The following is a 17,436-nucleotide window of genomic DNA, read 5'->3' as shown; positions in this document are numbered from 1 at the left end:
AGAGGTGGCCCAACAGTGGCTCAGGAGCCACCTGTGGCTCTTTCATATATATTGTGTGGCTCCCAAAGCCCCTCCATTAGCCAGCTTGGAGAACACATTTAAAGTTTCCTTCCTTCCTTCCCTCCTCCCTCCCACCCTTCCTTCCTTCCTCCCTCCCCTTCCTTCCTCCCTCCCCTCCTTCCTCCCTCCCCTCCTTCCTTTCCTTCCTCCCTTCCTTCCTTCCTCCCTTCCTTTCCTTCCTTCCTTCCTCCCTTCCCTTCCTTCCTTCCTGTCTTGCAGCTTTCAAACATCTGACATTTATTCTATGTGGTTCTTACGTTAAGCAAGTTTGGCCACCCCTCGACTGGACAGTACATACGGCCAGAAACAACACTCCAAGAACATTTGAACAGCCAGTGCAGATGAAAGGTATTTTTGGCTGGCGGGGGAAGTCTCAATACTGTGAAACTTTCCCACTACTAAACATGACTCTGAATGTTCTTATTCCCTTTTCTTCCCATAGGGTTGTTGTGAGGACAGAATGGAGGAGAGGAGAATGATGTAAGTCGCTTTTGGTCCCCAGTGAGGACAACAACGAGGCATAAATTGAGTAAATATTTGTTAAATAAAGGTAAAGGTAGTCCCCTGCGCAAGCACCAGTCTGGGGTGACATCGCATCATGACATTTTCACGGCAGACTTTTTACAGGGTGGTTTGCCATTGCCCTCCCTGGTCATCTACACTTTCCCCCCAGCAAGCTGGGGACTCATTTTACTGACCTCAGAAGGATGGAAGGCTGAGTCAACCTTGAGACGGCTACCTGAACCCAGCTTCCACCGGGATCGAACTCAGGTTGTGTGAGCAGAGAGCTTGGACTGCAGTACGGCAGCTTTACCACTCTGCGCCACAGGGCTCTTGCTAAATGTTAAATATTCACATGCAAATGGTTTATAACGTTGGAATGCTAAAATGAGTAAATTTTGCCACTTTCTAAAGACTCAAAAAGCTGTGGCTCTTCTGTAAGCGAAACCTCCCTCTGTGCCCATCGTTATCCCCGGTGCATGCAGAGCTCATATAACTATTGGGCCATTTGTCCACAACAGCAATTCATGCAACAGCAGCCCTGCTGGATCACACTGGGGTCCATCTAGTCCAGCATCCCATCTCCCACAGTGGTCAACCAGTTCCTCTGGACAGCCAACAACAGGTAGGGTTGCCAATCCCCAGGTGGGGGCAGGGGATCCCCCGGTTTGGGGGCCCTCCCCCCGCTTCAGGGTCATCAGAAAGCGGGGGGAGGGGAGGGGAGGGAAATGTCTGCTGGGAACTCATGATTCCCTAAGGAGGCTTATTCCCATAGAAAATAATGGAGAATTGATCTGCGGGTATCTGGGGCACTGGAGGCCCTGTTGTTTGAGGTAGAGGCACCAGATTTTCAGTATAGCATCCAGTGGCTCTCCCCAAAATACTCCCTAAGTTTCAAAAAGATTGGACCAGGGGATTCAATTCTATGAGCCCTCAAAGAAGGTGCCCCTATCCATTATTTCCTATGGAAGGAAGGCATTGAAGAGATGTGCTGTCCCTTGAAATGTGATGGCCAGAACTCCCTTTGGAGTTCAATTATGCTTGTCACAGCCTTGCTCCTGACTCCACCCCAAAGTCTCCTGGCTCCACCCCCAAAGTCCCCAGATATTTCATGAATTGGACTTGGCAACTCTAACAACAGGGCATAGAAGCCGAGGCCTTCCCCTAATGCTGCCTCCTGGCATTGGGATTCGGAGGTCGAATGCCTTTGAATGTGGAGGTTCCCCCAGTCATCACGGCTAATTGCCCCTTATAAAACTTACCTCCATGAATCTATTGAAAGCTGTTTCTTCCTGTGGCCATCGCCAGCGTTCCCTTTAAGCTGAGTTAGTATGAGCTAGCTCACAGTTCTTTAGCTTCCGGCTCGCCCATTTTTGTCTTCGTTCAGGAAAAATGGCCCCAGAGCAAACGAATTGAGGCAGTAGCCAAATCTATGGCTCAGAACTTTCCAGCTTAGAGGGACCACCGGCCATCGCTACATCCTCTTGCAGCTCATTCCACATTTTAATTCGGTACAAGGTGCTGGTTATGACCTTTAAAGCCCTTTATGGTCTGGGACCTGCCTACCTTAGGGACCGTCTCTCCCCACATGTCCCCCAGAGAGTGCTGAGGTCGGGGTCTCAGAACCTCCTTATAATCCCTGGGCCAAAGGAGGCCCGTCTGAAAGCGACCAGGGACAGGGCCTTCTCGATTGCAGCTCCCTGTTGGTGGAATCAGCTCCCGGAGGAGGTGAGGGCCCTGCGGAACCTTGAACAGTTCCGCAGGGCCTGTAAAACAACCCTCTTCCGGTTGGCATATAATTAACTGTGAGCAGAATGCCTGATTATTAAATCTTAAACATCAGATTACCGAATATTGGAAATTTGAAGGACTGATTTAAGTAATAGTAGCATAGTGTATATCGATGTGAGTTTTATGTATTTTTAGGCTTTTATGTATTTTATTGTATAATTTTAATTGTATTTAAATCGACCTTTGTTAGCTTTTATTGTTGTAAGCCGCCCTGAGCCCACCTCGGTGGGGTAGGGCGGGATATAAATCGAATAAAGTAAAGTAAAGTAAAGTAATCACTCTCTGTGTAAAGACGTACTTCCTTTTGTCCATCCAGAACCTACTGTCCATCAGCTTCATTGGATGCCTTCAAGTTCTAGTCTTTTGGGAGACGTCTTTATCCACTCTCTCCACCCCATACGTAATTTTAGAAATTTCTATCATGTCCAGGGGTGGAATTCTAGCAAGAGCTCATATGCATATTAGGCCACACCCCCTGATGTAGCTAATCCTACAAGAGCTTACAGGGCTCTTCGTACAGGGTCCAGAGATAGAATTCTAGCAGGGGTTCCTTTGCATATTAGGCCACACCTCCTGATGGAGCCAATCCCCCAAGAGCTTACAGGGCTCTTAGTACAGGGTCCAGAGATAGAATTCTAGCAGGGGTTCCTTTGCATATTAGGCCACACCTCCTGATGGAGCCAATCCCCCAAGAGCTTACAGGGCTCTTAGTACAGGGTCCAGAGATAGAATTCTAGCAGGGGTTCCTTTGCATATTAGGCCACACCTCCTGATGGAGCCAATCCCCCAAGAGCTTACAGGGCTCTTAGTACAGGGTCCAGAGATAGAATTCTAGCAGGGGCTCCTTTGCATATTAGGCCACACACCCCTGATGGAGCCAATCCTCCAAGAGCTTACAGGGCTCTTAGTACAGGGTCCAGAGATAGAATTCTAGCAGGGGTTCCTTTGCATATTAGGCCACACACCCCTGATGTAGCCAATCCTCCAAGAGCTTACAGGGCTCTTAGTACAGGGTCCAGAGATAGAATTCTAGCAGGGGTTCCTTTGCATATTAGGCCACAAACCCCTGATGTAGCTAATCCTCCAAGAGCTTACAGGGCTTTTTTTTGTTAGCCCTTAGAGAACTAGCTACATCAGGGGTATGTGGCCTAATATGCAAAAGAGCTCCTGCTAGAATTCCACCCCAATCATGCCCCCCCTTAGTTGTCTCTTTGAGACTCTTTGGAGTGGAGGGCGGCATATAAATCCAATATCTTCTTCTTCTTCTTCAACTGGAAAATTCCAGACTCTTCAGACTTTCCTCTTAGTGAAGATGCTCCAACTCCCTCATAATCTTTGTTGCCCTCCCCTGTGCTTTTCCCAGCAACTCTAACAGACGAGCAGCTGCTTAAGCGACTTACCGAAACCTTGCCAAATTCCGTTCAAATTCTTGTTTCTCACGTTGAAAGTCCTGGATATACTTCATCTGAAATGGAAAGAAGGGATGGGGTGGGGGGTTAACAGAGGCCGACTGCTGGAAAGGAAGAGAAGGGCTGCACAGGGGTTCTTAACCACCCCTTAAGAGATGAGGGCAAGAGAGACCAGAGCAGAATGATTCTTTGCTGAAAGCCCCATTAAATGATACACGCTGGGGGAAAGAGAGAGATGCTCCATCTTCTACCCTGGCCATGCTAACCTTCCCCCACTTTACAGTTGCCAGCCTCCAGGTGTGTTTCGAATGCGAACGGAAAACCATTTTGCCTGTGTAAATGCTAGAATTTATTTCCTTATAAAGGAGAGTGGCTCACAATCTCCTTTATCTTCCTCCCCTACAGCAGACACCCTGTGAGGTAGGTGGGGCTGAGAGACCTCTTACAGCAGCTGCCCTTTCAAGGACAACTCCTACAAGAGCTAAAGCTGACCCAAGGCCATTCCAGCAGCTGCAAGTGGAGGAGTGAGGAATCGAACCCGGTTCTCCCCAGACAAGAGTCCGCACACTTCACCACTACACCAAAGTGGCTCTCTATTAGAGCTATGGCTGAGCCAAGGCCATTCCAGCAGGTGCAAGTGGAGGAGTGGGGAATCAAACCCGGTTCTCCCCAGACAAGAGTCCGCACACTTCACCACTACATCAAAGTGGCTCTCTATTAGAGCTATGGCTGACTCAAGGCTATTGCAGCAGCTGCAAGTGGAGGAGTGAGGAATCAAACCCGGTTCTCCCAGATAAGAGAGCTCTGGCTGACCCAAGGCCATTGCAGCAGCTGCAAGTGGAGGAGTGGGGAATCAAACCCGGTTCTCCCCAGACAAGAGTCTGCACACTTCACCACTACACCAAAGTGGCTCTCTATTAGAGCTATGGCTGAGCCAAGGCCATTCCAGCAGGCGCAAGTGGAGGAGTGGGGAATCAAACCCGGTTCTCCCCAGACAGGAGTCCGCACACTTCACCACTACACCAAAGTGGCTCTCCCTTCCCAAACCCCCGAAATCTCCAAGTATTTCCCTGCCTGGAACTGGCAGCCCTAGTGTGTAGTTCTAGCAGTGGGGGGAAGGGGGAGATTTGTGGAGGTGCTCAGGGCGTTTGGAGAAGAGCGGGACCTCAGCAGAGTATAATGCCATGCAGTCCCAGAGCGGCCATTCTAGCAGCTGCAAGCGGAGGAGCGGGGAATCAAACCCCGGTTCTCCCAGATAAGAGTCCGCACACTTAACCACTGCACCAAACTGGCTCTCTATTAGAGCTATGGCTGACTCAAGGCCATTCCAGCAGCTGCAAGTGGAGGAATGGGGAATCAAACCCAGTTCTCCCAGATAAGAGTCCGCACACTTAACCACTGCACCAAACTGGCTCTCTATTAGAGCTATGGCTGACCCAAGGCCATTCCAGCAGGTGCAAGCGGAGGAGTGGGGAATCAAACCCTGGTTCTCCCAGATAAGAGTCCGCACACTTAACCACTGCACCAAACTGGCTCTCTATTAGAGCTATGGCTGACTCAAGGCCATTCCAGCAGCTGCAAGTGGAGGAATGGGGAATCAAACCCAGTTCTCCCAGATAAGAGTCCGCACACTTAACCACTGCACCCAACTGGCTCTCTATTAGAGCTATTGCTGACCCAAGGCCATTCCAGCAGGTGCAAGCGGAGGAGTGGGGAATCAAACCCCGGTTCTCCCAGGTAAGAGTCCGCACATTTAACCACCACACCAAACTGGCTCTCAGCCTCTAGTTCCCCATCACACTCTCCCCGTAGATTCCACAGTGGGCAACTGATCTCACGTCACCACAGGCTAGAAAAGTGCTGTGAACTACCATGAAGGTAGATTCGATCCAGGTGGGCAGCCGTGTCGATCGGAAGCAACCGAACAAAGTTCGAGTCCAGCGGCACTTTTAAGACCAACCAAAGTTTACTCCTGGGTCTAAGCTTTCGTGTGCATGCACACTTGCATACGAAAGCTCATACCTTGGATAAAACTTGGTTGGTCTTAAAGGAACCGCCGGACTCCAACTTTTGTTTCATGAAGTCCCACGGTTTAAGAAGAGACCCATGCGCACAGTTGCAGCTTTTCTGAGAAAAAGGCAAAATGGCATCACGACGAGCCTTCTAGATTTTATTTATTTATTTAATTCAATCTGTATCCCATCCTTCCTGCCGAGGCAGGCTAAGGGCGGCTCACACGGTCATGCATATGCATGAATGCGGACATATAATAAAACATAAAAACAAGAAAAGCAATCTAAAACATAAAAACGGGCATTGCAGGTGCTATGACCTTAAGCGGGTTGGTCTTGCTATTCCAGCTAGGTGTTCTCCGTAAAGCAGATCTTAACGAATCAGATGTTCTATATAGAGCAGACTGCAAGAGGTGGTCCAGATGTTTTTCGGGAACTGTAGTAGCCGATGATCTAACTTGCAAATGCCTGGTGGAAGAGTGTCGTCTTACAGGCCCCGTGGAACCGTACGAGCTCTCGCAGGGCCCTGACCCCCTCAGGGAACTCATTTCACCAATGTGGGGCTACTACAGAAAAGGTTCTAGCTCTAGTTGTCATGAGCCTGGCCTCCTTAGGGCCAGGGATTGAAAGCAGGTTTTTTGACCCACCGAAGTGCTTTCTGGGGAACATGTGGAGAAAGGCCGTCCCTATGGGATGCAGGTCCCTGGCCATGTAGGGCTGTGAAGGTAAGAACCAGCACCTCGATTTCTAAGATATATCTAAGGCTGCCATCTAGAAATCAACCATTTCCCAAGTTTTCTCCAGGGGTGGATCTTAAAAGTTTTTCAACAAACTCAGCATCTAGTATGAATCAGAAACTTCTTCCTCCCCACCCTTTTGGTTCAGAGTTTTCAAGGTAAGAACGACTGAAGAATTTTAATTCTCCAGTTGTTAAGGATGTTCGTCTCTTATAGATGAATAACCACAGGAAATTTCTGCAGCTATTCGGCACTCAGAATTTTGAGCAAAGAGGGCTGAACCAATCATATGCAAAGGGAGGCCTTTTAAATAGCCAATCAGCAAGCATGGCAGGGGAAAAAAAATCAGTTTCATTTGGAGGGAATTCTCACAGGGAATTCTGTAGGGACATTTGAAATTTTGCTGGAAGCAAGTGACACAGGACAGGGAAGTACTTGATGACATCATCAAAAGGGGACCAGAAGGATTTCAGATACTGCTATAAGGTCAAGTACCAATCCTATTGAGGACTCTTTCTCCTTACCCAATGAACACAAGTCACCAAATAAGGACAGATTGTCTACTGGTAATGCCACGTTACTTGCTTGTACTCACTCTTATTTGGAGTGGTTATCCACACAATTGAACAACACACCCTCCTTTCCTGGTTAAAGGCAAAGGTAGTCCCCTGTGCAAGCACCATTTGTTTCCGACTCTGGGGTGACGTCACATCACAACATTTTCACGGCAGACATTTTACAGGGTGGTTTGCCATTGCCTCCCCCAGTCATCTACGCTTCCCCTCCAGCAAGTTGGGGACTCGTTTTACCGACCTCGGAAGGATGGAAGGCTGAGTCAACCTTGAGCCGGCTACCTGAACCCAGCTTCTGCCGGGATCGAACTCAGGTCGTGAGCAGAGAGTTTGAACAGCAGTGCTGCAGCTTTACCACTCTGTGCTACGGGGTTACTGGCATCTTATAAGCTCCTGGTTTGTGGCATCTTATTACCTCTTTCACGGAGCTGCCAATGGAAAGACACTAACCCCTCGAGACATGCATCGAGACAGCACCCTTCCTTAGGAAAGGGATCTGAGCACCAATTCTTGGGTTAGAGCTGTAGAATATTCTGGAGTTGACTTCTGCACTGGCACAGAACCTAGTTGCGAGATGACACAGATGACCCCTCAGAACCTCAGTTTTAATGCGTAACCTCTGAGCAGCCCTGCATATGAATGTCTAGCTAAGCTATTTGGTGGCGAGCACTAGTCAGTTTCAGGAAAAGATGGGATACAAAAAACAGCCTGGCTAGAGAATGTATCTTGAACAGCTCAACTCACTAGTGTAAAAAGAGAGGTCTGTTCCGGATATGAACCAAGCTGGACCTCTGCCAATCTCAGAGGTAGGCCTCTGAGAAAGACGGCTAAAGTAGAAAGTGATCCAAATCCAATGAGCCAGAGAAATTGGCTGAGACAGAGATTGGCATGAAAACCAGTAGTAGAAAATGGTTGAGATGATTCACAGTCTCGAAGTGGACCCTCTGGAATGCCTTATTATATCCTAAGAAAAGATTGTCCTCTTCAAAATCCTTAGTACGATTTAAATAACAAGACAACCTCGTCGCAGATCTAAAATTATGGTTTGCTCTCCCTTATTTTAGGGATCAGGTAAGAAAACCCAAAGCGTAGCATCTTGGGAGAGATGGAATACATCAACTGCTTCTGGCAGAGAAGTGGTGTCAGGATGCAATACCATAGCTCTCACAAGAGTTGTCCTTGAAAGGGCAGCTGCTGTGAGAGCTCTCTCAGCCCTGACTCAGAGCGAAGGGTGGGGTATAAATCCAATATCTTCATGAGGCAGTGAGGGCTGGTGCACCACTGTGTTTCCTCTCTGCCGAGGTGTTCTGGTCCTGGAAGGCTGTCGCAGTAGAAACATCTGGCAATGGTGCAAAGAGATTTCTATAAAGCCGTGCTACTCTATCATTTCTATAAAGCCACATGGAGCTCTCGGTCACGCCGCGTTCCAAGCACTGTTCCCAAGATGGCGCCCCAAGTCTACAAGGCCCCGGCCTGAGAGGACTTGTGGGTCGCTAGGAGATTCCCACCTTGTTAGCAGCTGTCACCAGAGGAAGCGGTAAGCTGCAAGCCTCCTTGAGAAGCGGGCATCATGCCAAGGATGGCTGCCAGTGTGCTTGGTGGAAACAGAATTTGGCTCTCTGTGGCGAGCCAGTTTGGTGTAGTGGTTAAGTGTGCAGACTCTTATCTGGGAGAACCGGGTTTGATTCCCCACTCCTCCACTTGCAGCTGCTAGCATGGCCTTGAGCCAGCCATAGCTCTGGCAGAGGTTGTCCTTGAAAAGGCAGCTTCTGGGAGAGTTCTCTCCAGCCCCACCCACCTCACAGGGTGTCTGTTGTGGGGGAGGAAGGTAAAGGAGATTGTGAGCCGCTCTGAGACTCTTCGGAGTGGAGGGCGGGATATAAATCCAATATCTTCTTCTTCTTCCAGTGCTGTAATATGTTATCACATGACTAAGTGAACAGGGGCATCATGGAGTAGGAGGAAAGATGAATATGCAATTCTCAGCGCAAGGAACTTGGGACAAGCTATGCACAATTCAGCTCCTGCAAGGCTCCGTGAGTCCTTACGGTCCATAGTCCATACTGTGGGCTCTCCAGCCCAGAAGGAAAACTTATTCTCCTTCAGTGGGGGGGGGGGGGGGGGGGGAGGGAAATCATCCATGGATTGCGAAGGTCATGCCTCCACTCGCTTGGATAAAAAAAAGTTAAGTCAGCTGTGCAAGCACCAATCGTTTCCGACTCTGGGGTGACGACGCATCATGTTTTCACGGCAGACTCTTTACGAGGTGGTTTGCCACTGCCTTCCCCAGTCATCTACACTCCCCCACCCCCCCAACAAGCTGGGTACTCATTTTACTGGATAGGGCTTTGCAAATTGCTTTACTGCATGGCTCCTATTGGAGAGGCCTGGGTTGACCCATTTTGTATAGCCCTGTGCTCGATAGGCAGCTTGAGCTCCAGCTCTACGCATACGCACAAGAGAGAGGGGGGAGGGGGAGAGAGAGAGACCCAGATACGTCCTCTCCCCCTCCACTCACTGCCTGCTGATCCAAGGCAAAATGAAAGCAAACTCAGACCATGCTCGTGACTGTAATCAGGCCTCAGATTCAGCAGGAGCTCACAGGAGCACAGCTCCTGAACCTTTCTGAGAGTTCCACCTCCTCCTTCTGAGAGTTCCACCTCCTTGTCCATTGAATAGAATGTGCAGCTGCATAATAATCCCTGGAAGAGGTCCACCACCTATTTTTCTACAAAATGACCCGACTGTAATAATACCCACAAGTGACGGATGAAATTTTAGCACTCCGCTGCAGATTAGAAGGCCACGTCCACCAAAGGACAACAGAACATTGGGTGGCAACAGTAACTGTGTTGACAGTGACATAAGAATCACAGTTTGGTGTAGTGGTTAAGTGTGCAGACTCTTATCTGGAAGAACCGGGTTTGATTCCCCACTCCTCCACTTGCAGCTGCTGGCAGGGCCTTGGGTCAGCCATAGCTCTGGCAGAGGTTGTCCTTGAAAGGGCAGCTGCTGTGAGAGTCTTCTCAGCCCCACCCATCTCACAGGGTGTCTGTTGTGGGGGAGGAAGGTAAAGGATATTGTGAGCTGCTCTGAGAATCTTGATTCAGAGAGAAGGGCGGGGTATAAATCTGCACTCTTCTTCACAGGATGGAATATATATAGAGGTGAATTAACATTAAGATAGAGGTATATAGAGGTGAATTAACATTAAGATAGAGGTGATGGCTGACGTTAAGTCTGAGGAAATGCTGAAAGCTGACTGTTTATTACTCTAGCTCTGGGGTGGCCAAACTTGCTTAATGTGAGAGCCACACAGAATAAATGTCAGATGTTTGCGAGCTGTAAGACATGAATGTCAAATGTTGGAAGGCAGGCAAATAGACAGGGGAAGAAAGAAAGCAACTTTAACTTTAAATGCATTCTCCAAGCTGCCACCTGGCTTGGCAAAGTGATTTAAAGAGAGAAATGCCTGGGCGATGGGGGCTTCAAAAGCCACACAATATGTGTGAAAGAGCCACAGTTTGGCCACCCCTGCGTCTAGCTAATTTATGCAATGTTTCGTTGAGTAAGGCAGTGATAAGAACATAACAGAAGCCAAGCTGGCTCAGGCCAATACTCTGTGTTACACAGTGGTCAAAACCCAGGTGCCATCAGGAGGTCCAATCCCCCCCCCCCCCCTTATCATTATCATGAAATGAATTAGATGCAGAGTAGAAGTAGCAGCAAAATTTCTGTGGTGTGACACACAGAACTCAGATGGATGGTAGCGGGCATATTATGGTACTGTCAGCACAAGTTAGCCACAAGAAGCCAGTTCATCTACGATGAAGGTTGTTTTGCTGTTTCAGGAATGCTGCTACCATAGTGGTGTCCTTGATGAAGACTGATCCATGGGTCCAAAAAGGAGAACGCAATACTGGTAACAGCAATTTCATATGCCAAAAATACAGGTATTACCTGAGGTTTTACTGTAACAGAGCAAGAAGCCATCTTTAGGACCATGGATGTGTCCCACTAACTCCACACTGGGTATCCTTTCGCTCCCCTGAAGTCCCTAACTCCCTGTATGAGCCCTGCAGGGGTTCAGCGACCCAACGACTTTTGGTAATACCTGGCCCCAGAGATGTCCATCTGGCCTCAACGAGGGCCAGGGCCTTTTCAGCCTTGGCCCCTGCCTGGTGGAATGAGCTCCCCCTGGAGATCCGGGCCCTGCGGGATCTGCTCGAATTCCACAGGGCCTGTAAAACAGAGCTCTTTTGCCAGGCTTTCAGCTGAGGCAGTGGCCGTCACTTGTTACCAGCCTCCCCCCTTCATCCGATCCCAGTGCTATAAGATCTGCTGGACCTGGACAACAGGCCATGTCTGTGAGGCAGAACCTGCAATTTTAGTCTCTATTGTCAAGCTGTAGTTTTAGATTTCATATATTTTAAATTGGTCTTTTGGCTCCCTTTGCCAGGCTCTCTCAATCACACAGAAAAACTACTGAGCCAAGCCTCTCTCCCTTCTATTGGCTAAGGCTCCTCCAACCCCTGGGAAAGGAAAGAAAGAGCTACAGCTTCAGGGTTTGTAGAATCTTTCGGGCTCAAGTGCCGTGTTCTACTGGAGAAAATTTTTCTTCCAGACGTTTCGTTCTCAGCTGCAGAGAACATCCTCAGTGGCGTTGCAGCCGGAGCAGGCGCTCTGACCTTCTTGGCTGCTGTGCATTGAGTGAGGCCAGGGCTGCTGGAGAGCTGCTCTTTCTAGTGTGGTGAGAGGGCAATGTACCCAATGGGTACATTCACAAACCAATTCCCCTCTCACCGCACCCCCTCCAGCTTAGATGTTTTCTGTTTTTCGCACATATCGGGGGAGGTCTCAACTTCAGAAGCAACATATTCCTGCTACTGTCTTTACACCACTGCTGATTCAGATGACTGTATGAATTTCAATCATACCATTTCAACATCTCAATTGACTCCCCAACATGTCACAACACACAGCAGTGATCCATAGGGGTGACCCGTGGCCACCAGTGTATTTCTTGGTGCTCCCTTCCTCCTTCTTTGACTTCCAGTTTGTGTCCTTAGGCTGCGCCCATTTCGAAACAACCACCACTACGATAGGTGTGGAATCCCCCGATGTTCTGTGATGGACCCAACCCCAGGGTAGCCATTTTGTTCTTGACAATGCCCTCCCACGGCAGCCATTTTGTTCTCAATATTCCAGAAGGGCCCACGAGCTTAGTAGGGCTGGGAACCACCCACACAGAGGTTGTGGTGACATGGGGGGAGGGGGGGGAGTCGATTATTGTCAAAATAGATCACATAAGCAGGCCCCTCAAGAGTGGATACCCAGGCTCAAGTCCCTCCCATTTCCCAGCCAGGATCAAATGGTAGCAAAAAGCAAGTTTCCTCTAAACCCAAATGGACTGGGGGGCCCACACAGGGGTCTTGCTCTAGGTGCCAAGATATTATTTGTACTTTTAACTGACCTCCTCCCTGCTCCCAGTTTTGCGACTTTGGGGGAAAAGGGTATTTTCCTTGTCCTGCCTTTTTTGCAGAAAGCAGAAGCATGGGGGGGGGTGTGCAGCAGGAACTCCTTTGCATATTAGGCCACACCAGGGGTCGTTTTGTAGAAAAATAGATGGTGCTCATCCAGGGATTGTTATGCAGCTGCACCTACTATTCAATGGACAAGGAGGTGGAACTCTCAGGAGGAGGAGGAGGAAATCTCAGAAAGGTTCAGGAGCCGCACTCCTGTCAGCTCCCACTGAATCTGAGGCCTGGGCCACACATCCCTGATGCAGCCAATCTTCCAAGAGTTGACAGGGCTCTTCGTACAGGGCCTGCTGTAAGCTCCAGGAGGACTGGCTACATCAGGGTGTGTGTGGCCTAATATGCAAAGGAGTTCCCGCTACAAAAAAAAAGCCCTGAGAAGCTGATAATAAACTCATTACACACCCATGACATCCTGCATGTTTTGTAACTTTCTGCGGCAGTTACAACTCACAGTATAGTGCTTGTTCCTTCCCTCGCTGTAAACTATCAGAACTCAATTATTTTAGTGTTTTCCAGCTTCCAACCATATCACAAGCATACTAGTGTGAGCTGAGCTAGTGTTTGACAACTCGAGCAATTCCACATTGGTCTCCTCCGCAAGAGTCCTTTGAGGATGATAAACCACTTCTTCCATGTGAACAGGGCTTTCACTGGATGTGAAGAGGCAATCCAAGGACCATCGCTGCAAGCCAACAAATTTATTGCACCCCACAGATAATCCTACTGTATCGCCCCAAACTAACGTCGCTTACCTTTTTCTTTTCAGGAAGCTCTTTATACTTCTTTGAAAGTATCTTAGTGAGATCCAGGTTGCTCATCTCTGGGTGCAGCTTGGCGTATTTTGCTCGCTTCTCCATGAAGAAACGGAAGTACGGGGTCAAAGGTTTCTTGGGGAAGTCGGGATGCTTCTGAATGGGGAGGGAGGGGAACAAGGAACATTTCAAGCCCGATGGCATCCCAAAGACCGGAAAATCTATTTGAACTAAGAGAGCTGAGCTGAGCGCTCGTAATGGGGGCACTCTCCACATTTTAAGAAGCCAATGGAATAAACTGAACACACCCATAACATTCTGCACGTTTCGTAGCTTTCTGCGGCAGTAACAACCCACAGTATACTGCTTGTTCCTTCTCACACTGTAAACTATCAGAATTCAATTATTTTGGTGTTTTCCAACTTCCAACCATATCACAGGAAGTGTTCCCTCTAAGCTGAGCTAGTATGAGCTAGCTCACAGTTTTTTAGCCTCTGGCTCATGCATTTTTGTCTTAGCTCAGGGAAAAGGGCCCCAGAGCACACTAATTGATGCAGGAGCTCACAACTTTAATGCCAGCAGCTCACAAAGTAGAATTTTTGCTCACAAGACTCTGAAGCTTAGAGGGAACATTGCTTGGGACCAATGTTCCCTCTAAGCTGTGGAGTCTTGTGAGCAGGAATTCTACTTTGTGAGCATTGATCACAGGATACAAACACAAAATTTCCAAAAGAAGACAGAACTTTAATATGGTACTTGCTCTCAGCTGCTAGGACATTGTATGCGCAGCTGTGGAAGCAAGAAAAAATACCAGAGAAATGGGATTGGATTACAAAAGTTATGTCATGGAGTGAAATGGACAAATTAACAAGAAAATTAAGAGACTATGATTTGGAACTTTTTAAGTTGGAGTGGAAGAAATTCAGAAGATACGTAGAAAAAGAGTGGAAAATAAAAGGACATTGGACAATCTTTGATAATGATTAAGGTTTTAAAAATAAGAATATAACTTTTGGGGGGGGGGTTTAATAGTTAAGGGTACCTTTAATATTTGTTTCCTTTAAGTAAATAACATTGGCGGGGGTCAAGTAACGGGGGGAGGGGTGGGGGAAAAGTAAGATATGGGGTAGAAAGTTTTTTCTTTTACTTTAAGTTTTTATAAATTGTAGATATAGTTTTGCTACCATATGTTACTAATAAAAATTGTTTATTCAGAAAAAAAAGCCTAAAGGGGCATACATCACAACTGACTTGTAATGCGAGTATGAGCAGAAGTGAATTTAGAAAGGAATTCTCCTATGAGAGAGGCCTTTTCAAACAAAAAGATTTTAAAATGGCTTTGGAGATACTGAAGAACCAGGGTTGTGTGGCAAGACTTGAATCTGGAGAACGTGGGTTTGATTCCCACTCCTCCCTATGAGACCTGCTGGGTGACCCTGGGCCAATCCCAGTTCTCTAAGAACTTTCTCAGATGTCTGCTATGGGGAGAAGGGGAAGAGATTGAACTTTTTCACACAGCCTATGTATTCCGGTATGGAAGCTGGTCAGTTACTGAACAGTAACGGGTTTCTGCTGGCATTTCAGACAGACCCGACTCAGTAACTGGCTGCTACCGGAATACTGTCACCTTTTCACACAGTCCCGCGGCTGTCCCGGTAGTGAGGCATGCCTGAGGCGTTACTAACAAAGAGCAGCTTCTTCCAGTTTTCAACCCCTCCTTCCGGGTTGAAATCGGTATGGGGCGCTGTGTGAAATGTCCAGTATCTAATCCGGGAGCAGTTTTCGCGCCCTTTTTCGCCCGCCGGCGCACGATCTCCGGCTTTTTTGGGGGGGGGGGGGGGACATCGGCTAAGATCGCTATAGCGCTATAGCGACGTATCACAACAGCATCACCATAGGGATGCCTGGGTTCCATTAAGATGCCAGAGATCGCCGCCGCTGAAACCTGGTAACTTATCTCAATGGAGCCTAGCCATCTCTATGGTGGTGCTGTTGTGATACGTCGCTATAGCGATCTTTGCCCGACATTCCCCCCCCCCAAAAAAATAAGCTGGAGACCGCGAGCTGCAGGCAAAAACAGCTGGTGCTGGTGGAAGCGAGATAAAAGCGGAACAGTGTGAAATGGCTTGCTTCAATCACGAAACCCTACCGGAAAAAAAACACATGTGTCTGAAAACTCCCATCCCTGTCTCGGATTACTGCAAGGCAGCACAATACCGACTCCCTTCTGGTTTCCACCGGTAAGTGTGAAAAGGCCCATAGTAAGCCGCTATGAGACTCCTTACAGTGGAGAGAAGTGATGTATAAAAACCTCTTCTTCTATTTTTCCACCCCTCTTCTTCTTTTTGTCTGTTCCCAGCTTGAAGTAAAGTTAATAACTTTGCAAGGCAGGAATACATGCTTAAATAGTAAGATACTCTCTGTACTATTGCTATTTTCATATTCTCTCAGCTCTACACACTCTTCTCCTCACACCCACTCATTCTGGTGTTTTTGGTCCCACTTTCCCACCCACCCACCCACCTAACCAGTCTTCCCTTCCCCCTTCCCCTCCACCTGCTTCTCCACCCCTGCCCTCTTACCCCTGAAATTTCTATCTGTTTCCTCATTTCCCCCTACTTTGCTTACTTGCTTCCACTGTTGCATGCAATTTCAGGTTGCTACAGCAACCTCAAAGTGCCTTTCATTTGCAGTCCCCATGTCCATGTCTGTAAATGTATAGAAATCACTGTTCTTGGCTTGGGCGGTGAGCTAAGTAGCCCCCCAATTTAAAAAAAACCCCAGTTTTTAGATTTTTCTGTAAACCCAAAAATTCTTCCTGCTTTGTGTCCCCATTGTGCTTATTTGTTGTTCTACATGGTGAGAACCAGGGCCTTTTTTTTTTTTTAGCAGGAACGCAGTTCCAGCTGGTTTGGCATCAGGGGTGTGGCCTAATATGCAAATGATCCCCTGTGTGAAACAGTGGTGCTGTCAGGGGTGTGGCCTAATATGCAAATTAGTTCCCGCTGGGCTTTTTCTACAAAAGAAGCCTTGGTGGGAACATGCTTAGGAAGTAGATGTACACTTCCTCAGTTAAGATTAAGGATTTTAACATTAGATTTAGACACCTTCTTTAATCCTTGATTGCAGAGCCCCATTCCCATTTATTGGTGTTTTTAAAACGTGTGAGGCTTGCCAAAAATATATTTCCACAGCTGTGTTTACTGCGTTATACGTCTAGGGTCAGAACTCAGCTCCAACTCTTCACTACCATTCTCTTCACTCGCCAAAAAAAGAGCTTTAGAAAGCAAATTAATGTGTATGGTTTCCTTTGCAGTTCCCTGAAGGGAAACGTCAACGCTTAAGATACTCCAAAATCAGATCCTTCCAAGAGTAAAGAGTCCGATTGTGATCACCAAGGTAAAAATGACTTTGAGACAGGGCACTGGAGGGGATAGTGGGAGGAGGAGGAAGACTATTACAACTGTAGATTTATACCCTGCCCTTCTCTCTGAATCAGAGACTCAGAGCGGCTCACAATCTCCTATATCTTCTCCCCTCACAACAGACACCCTGTGAGGTGGGGGCAGATTTATACGCCGCCCTTCTCTCTGAATCAGAGACTCAGAGCGGCTCACAATCTCCTCTATCTTCTCCCCCCACAACAGACGCCCTGTGAGGTGGGGGCAGATTTATACCCTGCCCTTCTCTCTGAATCAGAGACTCAGAGCTGCTTACAATCTCCTATATCTTCTCCCCCCACAACAGACACCCTGTGAGGTGGGGGCAGATTTATACCCTGCCCTAATCTCTGAATCAGAGACTCAGAGCTGCTTACAATCTCCTATATCTTCTCCCCTCACAACAGACACCCTGTGAAGTGGGGGCAGATTTATACCCCGCCCTTCTCTCTGAATCAGAGACTCAGAGCGGCTCACAATCTCCTATATCTTCTCCCCCCACAACAGACACCCTGTGAAGTGGGGGCAGATTTATACCCCGCCCTTCTCTCTGAATCAGAGACTCAGAGCGGCTCACAATCGCCTATATCTTCTCCCCCCACAACAGACACCCTGTGAGGTG

General features: G+C 48.1%; 1 protein-coding gene across 1 annotated transcript in view; it reads right to left on the bottom strand.

Annotated features, from left to right (window-relative positions):
* Positions 1-17,436, bottom strand: part of UBTF (upstream binding transcription factor) — a 101,852-nt gene that overhangs the window by 61,689 nt on the left and 22,727 nt on the right. The window contains exons 5-6 of the mRNA XM_060255346.1: positions 13,375-13,530; positions 3,753-3,817 (exon numbers count right to left, since the gene is read on the bottom strand). Coding sequence (XP_060111329.1) covers positions 3,753-3,817; positions 13,375-13,530 — 221 coding nt within the window. The remainder of the gene's footprint in view (positions 1-3,752; positions 3,818-13,374; positions 13,531-17,436) is intronic.

This window comes from Heteronotia binoei, chromosome 15, assembly GCF_032191835.1.
Source record: "Heteronotia binoei isolate CCM8104 ecotype False Entrance Well chromosome 15, APGP_CSIRO_Hbin_v1, whole genome shotgun sequence".
NCBI lineage: Eukaryota > Metazoa > Chordata > Lepidosauria > Squamata > Gekkonidae > Heteronotia > Heteronotia binoei.
The sequence above is the reverse complement of the archived record's forward strand: the minus strand, read 5'-3'. Positions and strand labels throughout refer to the sequence as shown.